General features: G+C 40.8%; 1 protein-coding gene across 1 annotated transcript in view; it reads left to right on the top strand.

The window, feature by feature from the left end:
* Positions 1-16,286, top strand: part of LOC135202102 (gamma-tubulin complex component 5-like) — a 348,462-nt gene that overhangs the window by 302,267 nt on the left and 29,909 nt on the right. Inside the window, exons 11-16 of the mRNA XM_064231354.1 lie at positions 11,520-11,811; positions 13,699-13,927; positions 14,044-14,280; positions 14,478-14,598; positions 14,875-15,096; positions 15,859-15,947. Of these exons, the coding sequence (XP_064087424.1) occupies positions 11,520-11,811; positions 13,699-13,927; positions 14,044-14,280; positions 14,478-14,598; positions 14,875-15,096; positions 15,859-15,947 (1,190 nt within the window). The remainder of the gene's footprint in view (positions 1-11,519; positions 11,812-13,698; positions 13,928-14,043; positions 14,281-14,477; positions 14,599-14,874; positions 15,097-15,858; positions 15,948-16,286) is intronic.

Genomic DNA, 16,286 nt, shown 5'->3' with positions numbered 1-16,286 from the left:
GGAAACAAGCAATGATTTTTTCATTATTTGCGCTTTTGGACTGTTATAAACTGCGCTTGTTCCGACACGGCATACAAACCTTCGGTCCTTTTACAATAGGAAGGTTACTAGCGGCAGCTGGATAGGTCGTAAGCTTTCGAACAAGGGGTTCGGTAGTTAACTGCTTGTCCGACAGGCGCGCGCGCGACTGGGAGGTAAACACACTTTTGCTTTCGGCCTGCTGGCGTGTAGACGTGTATCATCACTCTCTGCCAGCTTCATCGTCGTTGCTTTCGCATGGTTGTGTTTTCTTTTTCTATTTATCTAGTGAAACTGAATTGTAAGTACAATCATTTCATCTTTATTTCCATTGAATTCAATTGTGAATTAAAGGATCTTGGTTTCTCCACGCCCTCCGATTACCCGAGTGCCGGGACTGAAGGGCGTAAGTGCGGGAATTCATTTTTCCCAGAAATGATCCTCGTATTGTGTATGCTCGGTTGGGGCCGAGGGCGGGAGAGCGCTCGCTCCGAGCTTATATTTTGGTTTGGAAATGTGTAGATGAAAATCGTAAGTAAGTGCCCTTTTCATTTATATTTTTTTGACCTGTATGCTCGTTGCCGAGCGAATGCGCTCGGCACGAAAACAATTATTCGGTTATGGAATTGGATTAATCGCAAGTACAGTATTCTTTTTCATTTTCATATATTTATTTTGATTGTAGCAATACTCATTTTGGATCAGTTTCCGCTCTTACCCGGAAATTGATCCTTTCCCCTTTTTATTTGAATGAAGTGAAATCGCAAGTGCAGTATTCTTTTTCATTTTCATATTTTATTGAGATTGCATTATTTACTTGGATCAATGTTTCCGCTCTTACCCAGGAATTGATCCTTCCCCTTTTTATTTTGTATGAAGTGAAATCGCAAGCGCAGTATTCTTTTTCATTTTCATATATATTTTGATTGCATCAATTCATTATGGATCAAGGTTTCCGTTCATAATCGGGAATGGATCCTTTTACCCTTGCGCTCGGTACCGAGGGCGCAAATGCGCTCGCTCCGAGCCCTTATTCATTGTGAAGTGAATCGTAATGCAAGATTCTTTTTCATTTATTCTTTTATTATTGATTGCATCAATATTTATTTTGGTTCAAGTTCCGCTCAGTCAGGGAATTGATCCTTATGCCCTTGCATTCGGTGCCGAGGGCACGATTGCTCTCGGGCTCTTATTATTATTGTTGGGTACATGGGTGCTGTGCGGGGGTGGGAAACGAGAATCCCCCCCCCCCTCGCCCGATCCGTCGAGCGCAGGGGAGGGCGCTCGGTGCCCGATGTACAATTGTATTCGGGGTCTTCCGCTCGTTCGGTGTGGGGCTCACCCCCCCGCGCGAGGGGACTTCCCCCCACTAATCACTACTACTGTTATTTCCGCAGGTGCTACTGCCACGAGGGTGGACCTTGGTAAGGGTATGGGCGTCCTTCGATTTGCAGGGCGTGCCTAGTGTCCAGTGGCGGTTCTATGTCTAGCCTGCTGCGGTCACCCATGGAGTGGTGACCACGACAATGATATCGACTCCAGGTGACTACGTCCCTCCTCACTGGTGTACTCGCCTCACGTTTTAACAGTCTTGCCTACAGCCACTGTGAAGTGCCGTTCGCCGTACCGAGAGGGGGGCGTGCCGCCGCCGCTCGTGGTTGCCGGGCTGCCGCGACCACACTTCCGCTGCCCTAGAGCTCGCCCCTGGACCTGCCGCTGGTACCAGGATGTTGCTGGCTGCTGCTCCACCTCCTGTGTTTCCGGTGCTGCCTGCCGTACCTGCCGATTCTGTGCTGACTGTCCATGCAGTTGCTGCGCTGATTGTCCCTGCCGATGCTGTGCTGGCTGTGCCTGCTGTTCCTGAGATGCCCATACCTGCTGACGTCGTCCCTGTTCGTGGTGGTACTACCCCAGACTTTGGTCTGTCTGTACAGGTGCGTCCGGGCCCTGTGGCTTCGGCTACAGCAGCCAGGGCGGCTCCGCCCTGGATGGCAGATCTTACGTCTGTCCTGAGGAAGCTGACGAAGAAGAGGAGGAAGGTGTCGTCATCGTCGTCTTCATCTTCTTCATCGTCGTCGGCTGCCGCCTCTTCCCCTTCGACTTCTAAGGCTTCACAGCCGAGGAAGAAGAAGGTTGCCTCCTCCCTCCTAAGAAGTCTCCTGGGAGCTTCTCGGGACCCGTCTCACCTCGGTGGGACGGGAGGGTTCCTTCCGCTGGTCCTCCTGCTCCTTCGGGAGCGGGGCCCGTCTCTTCTTCCGCAAGGAAGAAGACTACGGGGACCAGAGGGATACCGGCTAACACCGGTACTTCCTCGCCTGGTGTCAGTGGTTCTGCCACTGCATCAGGGTCCGTCTCGGCCTCTCGTTCGCGGGAGGTACCGAGTGTACGGTCGCCTTACCAGCGACCGTGCAGCCAGGAACCAGACCTCTGAGCCCGCTCAGCGTCAGGTTCACGGCACGGAGCGGAAGACTGGTGACAGCCGCTCACGCGACTCTCACCAGACCAGCTCTCGCTCTCGCGGCGACCAGCTGGCTACCCGGGCTGACGTGACGGTCCACGACCGGCCACAGGCTGAGGCTGAGAAGTCCCCCCGTTCGCCGGTGCCAGCCACGGCTGGAAACCAGCGACGTGACGTGCCGTGAGGACAAGCACCAGTCTCCGTGACAGTGGAGCCTGCAGGTCGCCTGACCGTTGCTCTCACAGAGAGCGATTGGGTACGGCAACCAGCACCAGCTCTTCTGACACTCGAGATCGGGGCCGCTGTGCTCAGTCCAGCCGTTCTCCACAGCGAGACGGTTTGACCAGGCCTGCAGCTCGATCGCCACCGCGGGTGGACGATCGCCTGCAGCCCTCCAAGCCTGCTGGTTCTGCCAGCGAGCAAGGAGGGAGCGTCAGGTCTGCCTCTCCCGTACCTTCAACCTCCTCGGGTTACACCAGGAGGAGCGAGGTATTGAAGAGTGATCGTGAGGGGTGCGCCCCTCATCATCCCACCACGACGCCCTATGTGCCAGGCACGGTTCTTGGACCGGCCAGGACGTATGCGCAAGTGGCTGGAGGAGACCAAGAGGGCTGTCGCTGTTCCCCGTCTTAGGAGGAAGGTTCTCGGAATATGCTCTTGTTCGAAGGGCTTAACGGTCCTACTCTGCAAGATGCTGTGACTTCCGAGATCCAGAGGAACTTTGCCGAGGTTATGGCGCTGATTCGTCAGCACAACGACCTCGGGGAAGGATCGCCGCTCCCACCAGCAGAGCCACGTCTCGGCTCGAGTCATTTTGGGGCCCGAGAGGGAACCCAAATCGACGGTGGGTCTGCCGCGATCGGAGCTTGCCGACTGTGTTGAACCAGGTAGTCTCTCGTCTCCGGACAAGAAGGCTCTCTCAGTTCTGGCCGGTCGAACAAGCTACTTCACCTCCATATCTACTGCAACAGAGGCGTTTTCTACGTGATCTTCGGACGAACACTGTATTTGAATACCCCTTCGGTCCTCCTGAGAGGTTTCGACCTCGACGAGGACTGGAATGAGTCGGAGGACGGTATCGGCTCTCTCCTGTCAGGTGTCGATCAGCCCCACCCAGACGACGTTCACAGTGGCGGCAGACCCTTACCTACAGTATGAGTTCGTAACCCTCCTCGGGAAAACGTTTTCTCCTGACGATACGTTTTCCCAGGCTCTGAGAGGCCATCGCCGTAAGGCGATGGCTGCTTTTCCTTCTCCAACTGCTAGTTCCGCTGGGAAGGCGAGCCAGTATCCAATTCCTCCCCCATTCCCTCTCTCCTTACGGCTACGAGGGAAAGGGGAGGGATCCTACAGAGATTTCTCTGTAAGATCCCACGTTGGGGACTGCGCTACCGGGGGGACCTTCGGGTCCTACCTGACGTAAGCCCCGGTCGTTGAGGAGGGATCCTGCCCCTTTCTCGATTTCTACGGGAATCGAGAGGACCACCAGCCGATATCGTTTGACGAATTCGGTGGGGGTTTCGCAGAGTGCTTAGAATTCTACGGAATTTCTAGCGCACTCAGAGTGTTCGAGTTTTTTTACGATCTTCAAACACTTAGGCGAGACCACGGTCCAAAGTGAGCGAGAATACCCGATAATTGTTACTCGATAATCGGGAACCTCGCTTATGCTCGAATTCCTGTAATTTCTAGCATTTGGAAGAAGACTGCTGCTGAAAGAAGAGTATCTCACAGTAGGCGATTAACCTGGAATAGAGAAGAACGGACGGGAACTTCCAGTTTGGCTTGAACTATCGTCTTCGGTATTCTGTTCACCATTGAAGCTTTCCTTTGGGAAAGACTTCTCCTTTCACTCTCTTGACTAGAGAACGAAGGCGGTCGATCTCCAATCCTTATTCTCATTCCTCGAGGGGAAAAGAATTTAGGATGGAGGTCGTGGTACAGAACCTACAAATATACTACGTATATTACCCTCGCGACATGATTCTTTTAACAGTTGAATTGTCCGGGGGGTAGGCGCATACCGTAGTTAACTCTACGGTTTGTGACCGAGACGAATTGTATCTTAATTGAACTGCAACTCGGGGTTGCCTGCAACCTCCCAGCAGTTATCAGTTTCGATTTTAGATACTTGGTATTGTCACGACAACACCAAATCAGCTTTTGTATTTACCGAAATCCGTTTCGTTTAAATATAATTGCTCGAGCGTATTCTTTATGCTCGATGGTTCTAGCCGAACGGATTCCTTCGTGGAAGGGATTACCTGGCAACTCAGGATGATGAGTCACCGAGAGCTACTGCGTATTGAACTGCCTGATAGCAGCTCAGTATCAGCTAGGTCTCCGAGATGCACGGTCGGTCACATCTCTCTCTCCCCTGGTTTGATTGACTACCGAACCGTATCTCTACCCAACAATCATGGACTTAGGTCTCTGATTAACAGGGGATTCTCGCAATAATGAAGGACCATCTACTGCTGTGACCGCCTCGATTTCATCGCCTTCGACATTGCGAGAATTTTCAACAGAGATATCTCTTGGACTCTTTCATCTTTCTGTTTACCGCACGGTAACAGAAGTCTGTACTAGTCTCCCGCTGCATCGCACCGCGATAATGCGAATGATTTTTGCAGACATCTGAGTTTGTCTTCAAAATATCTCGTATTCGTAGGTGTGCAATTATGCATTGTTCGCCCCGAATTAACAGATGTGTCAGAAGACATCGCCTACTCTCCGACCTGACAGCTCTACTTCCAAATGTTCAGCCCATGAGAAGCAGTTCTTCAGGCAGTATTTCCCTGTGTCTTCATTACTGAAAAGCGCTCTGCTTTTATTGCAACTACGATCCTCACCGGACAGCAATGAATAGCGGTTAGCGTTCTCAGTCTTTGTAGCACAGGTTCAGAATCTTGAGAATCCTTCTCTCGATTCAGCTGTGAAGACGTAGGTTGCATTTTCTGTACACCTTCGTCTTCAACGACACATAGTGTTGTTTCTCCTTAGCTGAGAATCAACTATACTATGAGATATCTTGCCATCAGGGACCTCGGTCTCTAGAAGGCAATTGACTTTCGCCTGTTGGGCAAATGCCTTAAGAGAATCATCACCTCGCCTTCTGGCATCGGTGACGAACAAATTAATTTGTTTAGTCTCTTGGCATAACCCTTTTAAGGCGAAGGTCACGTGACTTGCTCGGGTGCTTGGACAACTTGCCTCCTACTGAACGCAGTCAGTCGGCAGCTGTCAGAGCGCCCAAGTCAGTTACGAACTTCGCTGTGGACTTAGTTCGGTTGTTCCATAACAGTCTTTTCTTCGTCCTAACGGCTTGTCACAGTACCCATACCATCGACACCCACCATTGAGTGTCGGTGTCCTATCCACTACCGAGAAGAAGAACTTCACTGCATGGGGATAGGAGAATGTGAGACACTTTGCTGCAGACGGATAGACCAGTATGGGTACAGGACATTCACCGAATAAGTCGAGAAGAGGGATAGGTCATACGACCATTCCCTTCTTTTCCTCTGAGGTAATTGCATGACTTTTCCTGCGAAGTCAAGCATCCAGGGGATGGGGATTCGTGACGCTCGATTTCGTACCGAACTTCGTAGCAAAGGCTCAGAACCTTCGGTTCCTGATGATCGGTTAGAGTCCTTCACAATCCCCTCCCTAATGGACTTCACCGCCTTCGATGCGAAGGAGATGCTGCTTTGTCCTGTGAAAGCGCGACCGCGCTTTCTGAAGAAACTCGACATCCCAGGCTGAGTGTTGAAGACTCTTCGTCAGCACAAGATGACCTAGAAGTACACTCCCTCGAGTTACACAAGAACTTCTCCGTGGCGCAGGTTAACTGAAGGCAGGGGTCTGGTACAACCAGACCACTGGCACCTCCTTCTACCTTTTGGATATTGCCCACAGGTCCTTGGATCGTTTTACCTTGGGGACCCGTGGGTGGCTGCTCAACACGTTGTGTAGCTAACCCAGACCCTAGCAGGCTGAACAGCATCGAGTCCTGGTATGACTGTAAAATGAGATAAGTGAATGAGAGAGTGACTGGCTTCTCTTCCTATCTTTTTCTCCCCCTCTACCTGTGGGTAGAGGGATACGGTCATCACCTTGCTGGATAAGGACGAGATGCAGGTGAGCTACTCGACAGAGCCCCATCCTATCCCTTTCACTAGGGATGGGAGCGAATATCCACCACTTCCTCCTACAAGGGGGGGGAAGTGGATGCCAACAAGAGACAAACCATAACTTTATGTTGCCTCTTGCAAATAGGAACTTGTTCTTGCTTGCTGGTACGAAGAGATACGCTTGCCTCTCTCTTAGTACTTGGTCCAGAGGTCTGACCATTGATCCTGCGGTGCACACCCCGATCAATCGGACAGAGGCTTGGATCCCTCCCTCGCTCTTACGACCAGGGAGGCATTCCAAGGTTGGGCGAACACCAGTCTGTTCACAAAAGACTCAGATTCCTCCCACCAAGAAGTGAGTCTTCCTATTGTAAAAGGACCGAAGGTTTGTATGCCGTGTCGGAACAAATGACAAATTGTCCAAAATTGCATTTTTCCTAACTATACAAACCTGAGGTCCTCACTCTGCAGTTTTTGCTTGGGCCAAAAGCAAAAGTGATTGTTTACCTCCCAGTCGCGCGCGCGCGCCTGTCGGACAAGCAGTTAACTACCGAACCCCTTGTTCGAAAGCTTACGACCTATCCAGCTGCCGCTAGTAACCTTCCTATTGTAAAAGGACCTCAGGTTTGTATAGTTAGGAAAAATGCAATTTTGGACAAATTGTCATATCCCAAGCTAGTGTATTCATTCGCTCGGAAACTAGTTCCGCATATGAGGCGTCACTAAAAAAAATTTGAAAAATACGACATAAAAAGTGTCGAAAATCATCATAACCTCAAAATTTTTATTGTAATCTAACCAAAAACTTATTTTTATTAATATATGCTAAACTATAAAGGATTCTTATCATAGTATGCGTTTTTTAAAAGCGTCATTAACTCGGAGCGTCGAAAGCGTCAGCGTCGTAACCTCGGAACAAGCGTCGTAACCCAGGGCTGATTTTTCAATGAATATTTAAGAAAAAGCGTCGTAACCTCGGAACGTCGTAACCCGGGGACCGCCTGTATATTTGTTGCTGATATTTTAATTTTTCATTATTACTGTGAATACTAAGTTAACCCTTAAATGCCTATTGGACGTATTAAATGTTGACAAACATTTTTTAAAATGACGAAAGTTTTTTAAAAATTTGCGGAAAAATAGTTATAGGCTTACTTGGCAAAAACTTTTGAATCACGCACCTAGAGGGATACTGGGAGTTCACGGATCAAGCTGTTGTTTTGTTTACAAGCGTTACCCAGGCGCGCATGCGCGAATTTCTTTCTTCCCGCACTAAAAAGCATCAGCGACACATCTCAGACTTATTTCGTCACATTGACATAATTTTTGCACCATTTTATATTAGCCGTTACATAAAGTTTTATATATGAAAATATGTGCAATTTCATGTAGAATGCAACAAAAAACAACCCATGGTTGTAGCTTTTATCAGGTTTGAAATAATTTCATATAAATAACGATAAGTGCCAAAATTTCAACCAATGGTCAAGTTTGACTCGACCGAAATGGTAGAAAAATGCAATTGTAAGCTAAAACTCTTGTATTCTAGTAATATTCAATCATTTTCCTTCATTTTGCAAAAAAATTGGAAGTCTCTAGCACAATATTTCGATTTACGGTGAATTTTTGAAGAAAAAACTTTTTCCATACGTCCATGCGGTAACTCTTCCGAAAAAATCAGAAATTTTTTCGTCAGATTGTCGTAGTGTTTGCACCGTTTTATATATTAGCCGTTACATAAAGTTTTATATATGAAAATATGCGCAATTTCATGTAGAATACAACAAAAAACAACCCATGGTTTTAGCTTTTATCAGTTTTGAAATATTTTCAAATAAATAACGATAAGTTCTAAAATTTCAACCTTCGGTCAATTTTTAGCCGTTACATAATGTTTTATATATGAAAAAATGTGATAATTCGTGTAGAATACAACTAAAAACAACCCATAGTTGTAGCTTTTATCAGTTTTGAAATATTTCCATATAGATAACGATAAGTTCCAAAATTTCAACCTTCGGTCAATTTTGACTCGACCGAAATGGTAAAAAACCGCAATTGTAAGCTAAAACTCTTACCTTTTAGTAATATTCAATCATTTACCTTTATTTTGCAAAATTGGAAGTCTCTAGCACAATATTTCGATTTATGGTGAATTTTTGAAAAAAGTTTTTCCTTACGTCCGCGCAGTAACTCGTCTGATAAAATCAGAAATGTTTTCGTTAGATTGTTGTAATGTTTGAACCTTTTTGATATTAGCCGTTACATAAAGTTTTATATATGAAAATATGCGCGATTAGATGTAGAATACAACAATAAACAACCCATCGTTCTAGCTTTTATCAGTTTTGAAATATTTTCATATAAATCACGATAAGTGCCAAAATATCAACCTTCGGCTAAATTTGACTCTACCGAAATGGTCGAAAAAAGAAATTGTAAGCTAAAACTCTTTCTTTCTAGTAATATTCAATCATTTACCTTCATTTCACAACAAATTGGAAGTCTCTAGCACAATATTTGGATTTATGGTGAATTTTTAAAAATACTTTTTCCTTACTTCCGTGCAGTAACTGCCAAAAAAATCTAAAATTCTTTCATCCGATTGTCGTAATGTTTACACCGTTTTATATTAGCCATTACATAAAGTTTTATATATGAAAATGAGCGCAATTTCATGTAGAATACAACAGAAAAGAACCTATGGTTGTAGCTTTTATCAGTTTTGTAATGTTTTCATATAAATAACGATAAGTGCCAAAATATCAACCTTTGGTCAAATTTTGACTCCACCGAAATGGTCAAAAAACGCAATTGTAAGCTAAAACTCTTACATTATAGTAATATTCAATCATTTACCTTCATTTTGCAACAAATCAGAAGTCTCTAGCACAATATTTCAATTTATGGTGAATTTTTTAAAAAAAAAAAAATTTCCTTACGTCCGCGCGGTAACTCTTCTGAACAAATCTGAAATTTTTTTGTCAGATTGTCGTAATGTTTGTACCATTTTATATTAACCGTTTTATAAAGTTTTATATATGAAAATGTGCGCAATTTTATGTAGAATACAACCAAAAATAACTCATGGTTGTAGCTTTCATCAGTTTTGAAATATTTTCACATAAATCATGATAAATATAAAAAATTAGACTTTGTCAACTTTAATTGACCGAAATGGTCGAAAACTGCAATTGTAAGCTACAACACTTACAGTCTAGTAATATTCAATCATTTACCTTAATTTTGCAACAAATTGGAAGTCTCTAGCACAATATTTTGAGGGTAAATTTTTTAAAAAAAGCTTTTCCTTACGTCTGCGCGGTAACTCGTCCGAAAAAATCAGAAATTTTTTCATCAGATTGTCGTAATGTTTGCACCTTTCTTTATTAGCCATTACATAAAGTTTTATATATGAAAGTGTGCGCAATTTCATGTAGAATACAACTAAAAATAACTCAAGGCTGTAGCTTTTATCAGTTTTGAAATATTTTCATATAAATCACGATAAATAGAAAAAATTAGACTTTTTGTCAACTTTAACTCGACCGAAATGGTCGAAAACTGAAATTATAAGCTACAACACTTACAGTCTAGTAATATTCAATCACTTACCTTCATTTTGCAACAAACGGGAAGTCTCTGGCACAATATTTCGATTTGTGAATTTTTTTAAAACCACTTTTTTTACGTCCGTGCGTTACGAATTCATGCATCATATTGTGATAATATTTTCTCTGTTTTGCTTTGATCGTTTTACAATTTGTTATATACCAAAATCATTGCAGTTTAGTGTAAAATACAATGAAAAATAATTAACTCATTAGCTTTAACCGTTTTGCTCACAGCGCGATTTGTATACAATTATATAAAAAAAAATTTCACCCTGTCATATATTCCAATATTTTTATATGATAATGATTTTTTTTCATTTCTGATGGTTGCATACTAAACTTCAGGCAATAGCAAAAAAAGGAGCCAAAAATTAACTCTTAATCTTGAAAACTAAGCATGCTGTGATTTAAAAAAAAAAAAAAAATTTTTTTCCGCTTCTGCGCTCACTCCTGAACGCCGCTGGCACACGGGAGACTCTTTTGGAAATACCAGCTCGGCGTTAAAGGTTAAAGTGTTTCTACATTCAATTTTCGTATTTGGCCATCTGGGCATGACTACTGTAACCATCTAAGGTCTCTAGCTGAAATTTATGTGCAGTAACTATTATAACTCGATGCATTTTTTTCCTCTTCAATATTATTACTGTTATTACTTAGTATTATGATTACTATCTTTATGCTACCTCAGCTATTGTGTGGATAGTGTTGTTTATATGTTTTTTTATCAAGTCTCGTGTATCTAGATTGTGTGTTACTGTTTGTATTTTGTACGTTCCATGTATATGGCCCTAAGCTGAAATAAAGGATATTATTATTATTATTATTATTATTATTATTATTATTATTATTATTATTATTATATTCCATTATGTATTATTATATTCCATTATTATGCCAACAAACACCGTACCGGCAAAGATCAACTATAACAGAATTCTTTGTGAGTGGTTGGTTTGTCTTATGGAGCCTTGGGGGACCATGAGAGTGTAACTCCTTTGAGGACTCACAGCAGTTACCTAAAATAGGGTTTTTCCTACATCAAAACCTGTTTTATGGGTCACACTGTTGATAGCTTATCGAACATAAACATAATGGACATTTCTGATAATGTAAATCATAAATCAACAACTCAAAAGCTTAAGCTCATGTTTTGGCCTGTAGATAGAATCTCTTAGTATTCTAAATAAGTTTATTCAGTTCCATAATTATACAACCTTAGTATTATTTAAAAAATAATTTTTTATTGGTTAAACTTCATGAAAATAAGTTTCTAAGATGTATGTTCGATGTTGACAGAAAAACCATTGGAAGAAGTTCTCGTAGATCATGTAACCAAAATTATCACTGAAGATCTGTCATCTGGCATAGAGGCTACAGCAAATGAACAGTCACAGACTGTATCTGCTGGGATTTCTGAAGGAGGAGAAAAGGAGATTTCTCAAGGAGAACTGGTTCTTACAGATAAGCAGAAAGAAGATATTTCACACATCAGTGATATTTTAGCCTTGGCAGATCCTATGCTTGTTATGAATTATCTTGAATCTGATGATGAAGAGACATCAGTTAAACTAGAAGATTATCTTGACAGGTAAGCTGAGAACAAGGAGGATGTATCTTATATAAAGATAAGTACTGTTTATACTCGTGTACCATGCAACTTTTGAAGACCCAATTTTGGAGCTAATTTTAAGGGGGTCACATCATAGGCAAGATATAAAATTAGAGTATGTAATGATCACATATGAGCCTTGTATGTTAAGATATAAACATAATGAATATGCATCTTTTCCATGGATCTTTTAAAAAGTTATGCTTTACTTCACTGCATCCAATAATATTATATGTACGTATTTTCATATTACTATTTGTTTGTATTATAAAATACAAACATTGCAATCAGTGTATTGGTTTGGAAATCAACTGAGGGCGATTGTGAGAGAAGTTTGTTTTGCGGTATTGGACTCAAATTAGAGCGACTTTCTTGCTTCTAGTTAGCGCAAATGAATCTCAAAATACATACTCTATTTACGTATATGGGACAAGGTTATTTTACATTATATGAAGTGTTTTCAAGTCAAAATATCACTTAAATACATATCGTTTGTGAACGAAATTTAGTTATTTTTTTTATTAGTAGATGGCACTGAGGGCATGTTTATTGCGTAAACAAAGATCAACAGATTCTGTTCGATATTTTCACTTGATCTCATCAGAATTCTACAAGCTTTACGTATTTATCTTTTATTGGATTGAAAACTGTAAAATGTGTTTTTTCATGCCTATAGTTTTGGTTAAAACACGTTTCTCTCAAATTTTGTTAACAGTTGAGTTCGATGGTACTATATTGAAGTTTGCCGATGCACGATAATAGTTTATAGTAGATCAACATTGTTTCCTCAGCTTCAGCTAAAACTTGCAGCTTAAATTTAGCAGTATATGCCCTTGCCGAACTTTTCTCCATAGTGAGTAAGGCTATAGTAATGTAAAAATATATGAGTCCTATTCTCTTTAACGTCATTTGTAATAGAACTATGATAATTTGTTACTATCATACAATGGTTGAAATGCAAGCAAAATCACTGTTGTTATTGGATTTGGCTGTTCATAGCAAATCAGCTGTTTCAGCATTCTCTTTTACTTTTTTAAACTTAACTAAAAGGGGGATAGATGAAGACATGGAGGAAAAGGGGTTAACATACCTAAAAAATGGAATAGATAAAGAGGAGAAAAAGAGGTTAGCCTATTGTTATTTGGTCTCGTAAATTTAACTCGCATGATACGTGAGATACATGATAAAATAATTTTGTAAGGGTGAAAATTTGGGGGCTGCATGATATGCAAGATTGCACATTACACGAGCATATACGAAGATGTTGTATATGATATGATAAGTGATTTTTTTCCTCTGGTCTTATTTCGACATTTTGGCCACCTTTTAATTAGTTGTTCCTATGGTGGGGTAGTACCGTCAGTGCGCCTCAATCACGGTGCACTGTAGGCGTTACTTGAGGTCCTTTACAGCTCCCCTTCGGCCCCTAGCTGCAATTCCTTTTAATGTATTTCCTTTCATGTTCTTCCATCTTTCCACCCTATTTCAATAATTGTTTCATAGGTTCCAGTGCTTGACCTTCAGCCTAAATTGTATAATCTATTCTTTTAATTAGTTATATACTTATTGGAAGTTTGGTTGTTATTTGATTTGTACTAGACTACTACGGGCTGCTGTATGAGCAAGAGCCCGTGCTGGCATAAAGCCAGCTTAATCTCAAACAACTACTAGACTTTTGATATGAATAAACCATTCTCTCTCTCTCTCTCTCTCTCTCTCTCTCCCCATAGAATCTGTAACAGTCATAAGATTTTTTCCATTAGCAAAGGCATTTATTGGTTTTACTGATGATAACAAACGTGAAAATAGAATGTCTGTTACTGTGACATTCACGTAATTTATTCACATTTTTTCTTTTGTGTACAGGAAGATAGAAGCAATAAGAACTGTTCCAAGAGCTGTGTCAGTTGTTGGTATTTTGTCTGCCTCAATGCGGCCATTAATTACAGAGAAGCAGAATGAACTGAATTCAAAGCTTACAGAAGTACTTATCAAAGAATACCAGCTTGATCGCCATTGCAAAGCTATTCGTTCGATTTTGTTAATGGAAGCTGGAGATATTATGCATGAGTTCTATTCACATCTTTTCTCTAAGGTAAGGCTTGTTTTATCTTGCAGATTTATTTTCTGATGCACGATGCTTGTGGGAATGTGCTTATATCTTTGTATAGAGGAATGTCTTTGCATTAAAGTATGGAATGAATTTTTCAGCTGGATTATGGTGAAGAAGTGGATAGTGTAAGTTTAACCCTCCATCTAGAATACTGTATAAGCCGCATGTATCCAGACCTATCAAAATTGTTTTCCGTTTCCGTGGAATCGAGGATAAGTGACGACAAGGACAAGGAGGAGAAGTCAGCAGCTGAAGTCATGGCAAACTCAGGCGGAGACTCTTCGTCACAGCAATTATCGGCATTGGGCTTGCCCAACATCAGTATCCATTATCAGGTATTAACATTTTTTTACCTTATGACCCATACTGCAGATGAGGCTACATAGTTGTTTCTTGGCCTCCTAGATAAGTTGATTCTTACTTGTTAGTAGTAGTAATTTGTGCTATAGTTATGTAGAAAAAAAAAAATTTAAAAATGATTGTAATCATAATTTTCCCTATAGAAAAATGTTCATAATGATTTTTATTCCAGGCTCCATGGCCCATGAACATCCTGTTTAATCAAGAGGACTTGGCAAAACTTAACATATTATTTCGATTTAGTCTAAGCCTCAAACGAGCAACATATGGTTTAGAGAGATTAAAATTTAGAGGTCAGTTGATTTTCAGAAAAGATAATGTATATATATGTACTTATATGTAATAAGATGAAACAAAATGAGCTTTTGGAAGTATGCAAAATGTAATTAGCTTTCACTTTTCTGTTCCTTATTGACTGAGTATGTGTTTGAAATCAACTTGAAATACAGTAGTAGGTTATGTACGAGTAGTTTTTCTTATAAATTTGTTAGTAAAGTATATGTTTTTAAAAGTATTTTGCTGGACTTAATAATCTTGAAAAGAATTAAAATTATAAAATTTTCTTCAAGATATGGCAACCTGGAATACACCATTTGCGACAGGAAATATCTTTGAAGAATCAGACAGTCCACTTCAGTCTCGCCTTCATAGATTGCAGTTGCTAAGGCTTTGGCTGTTATGTTTTTCACGTGAACTGCATAACTACTTTGCAAATGTCGTGTTTCTTCCCTATTACCAGGCATTTGAGGATCTTATAGAATCAAAGCCATCGTTTAGTGATATAATTTCTGGTCAGTACCTTCTTTAACATTTCTGAAAATTTGTGAGGGTGATAAAGCTTTGTTTTTATTTCCTAAGCTTGACTTTTTGCTAGAATATTTTTGGAATTAAAGTGTAGCCAATTTAATTGTTAACAAACTACAGTTTAAGCATAAGAGAAAGTGAGAGAATTAAGTCAGTTTCAGTGGTTTAGATTCATGAAAGTTTGTGTTACAGTCACAAGTTACAACACATTAGAATATAGTAGTGTGTATTTACTGTTAAACTGGAATGTAAACATTCCCTCTGTTTATATTTTAAATAACAAGAGTGACCTCCCATTTTCTATCTCATTTTTTTTTATTTCTTTTGCTGTAAAAAGAATACATGCATACTCAAGTGGAAGGAACATGAAATGTACTTAGATTCACCCGAAATGTGTAACAGTCAATGTTTAGAATAGTAATGATTGTACTTGTTTAGTTATTGTAGGAGGATTGTAAACTACAGTTATGTTACCACAGTTGGTCAATGATTTCATGAGTTTGAAAGGTTTTTGAACCAAGAAAAAAAATTTAATAATTTAATCCCAAACACATAAAAGAAGTCATCTGTGGGTACGGAAAACCCACAAGTATTCATATATTTCTCTGTCAAAGAAAGCTTGTGCCAGCTGGATGAGGATGAGCTGGTCTCATCAACTTTTAATAACAAAAAGAATTGAAAACTAAATTTTTGGTTTGTGCTAGAATAGACATATCCAGTAAACTAACAGATCTTCAATTTTTTCACAGGTCATAGAAAGTTGCTGGACCGTGTAATATCTCTGTGCCTGATGAAAAATAACACAAATATATCTCCACTTCAGGTTGTTTTAAATAAGTAAAAAAATGGTAGTTATCATAAGTATTTGTGACTATTTTGTTTAAAAAAATTCTTACGTATATCAGTATACGTATTACGGTACCTTATGTGTAGTAATGGTGTTTTCTCCAGCCCTTCACCCAAAATTTGCAGTGCAGGTTAGAGCTTCCTTTGTATGGCAATAGTAAGCAGTAGTTATTGGTTCATTTACATGTACTATATTTAATATTTTAAATTGATTGACAAGTTTCATTGTTTAAAGAGCTTTCATATCTTTACTGTTTATTGTTTTACCCAAAGATTTGAATCTCATGTAATATAAAGGTTGCTATTGGAGAATATGTTAAACTTAGAGGTA

Source organism: Macrobrachium nipponense, chromosome 30 (genome assembly GCF_015104395.2).
Source record: "Macrobrachium nipponense isolate FS-2020 chromosome 30, ASM1510439v2, whole genome shotgun sequence".
NCBI classification, from domain to species: Eukaryota; Metazoa; Arthropoda; class Malacostraca; order Decapoda; family Palaemonidae; genus Macrobrachium; species Macrobrachium nipponense.
This window is presented reverse-complemented; position numbering and strand designations above follow the sequence as displayed.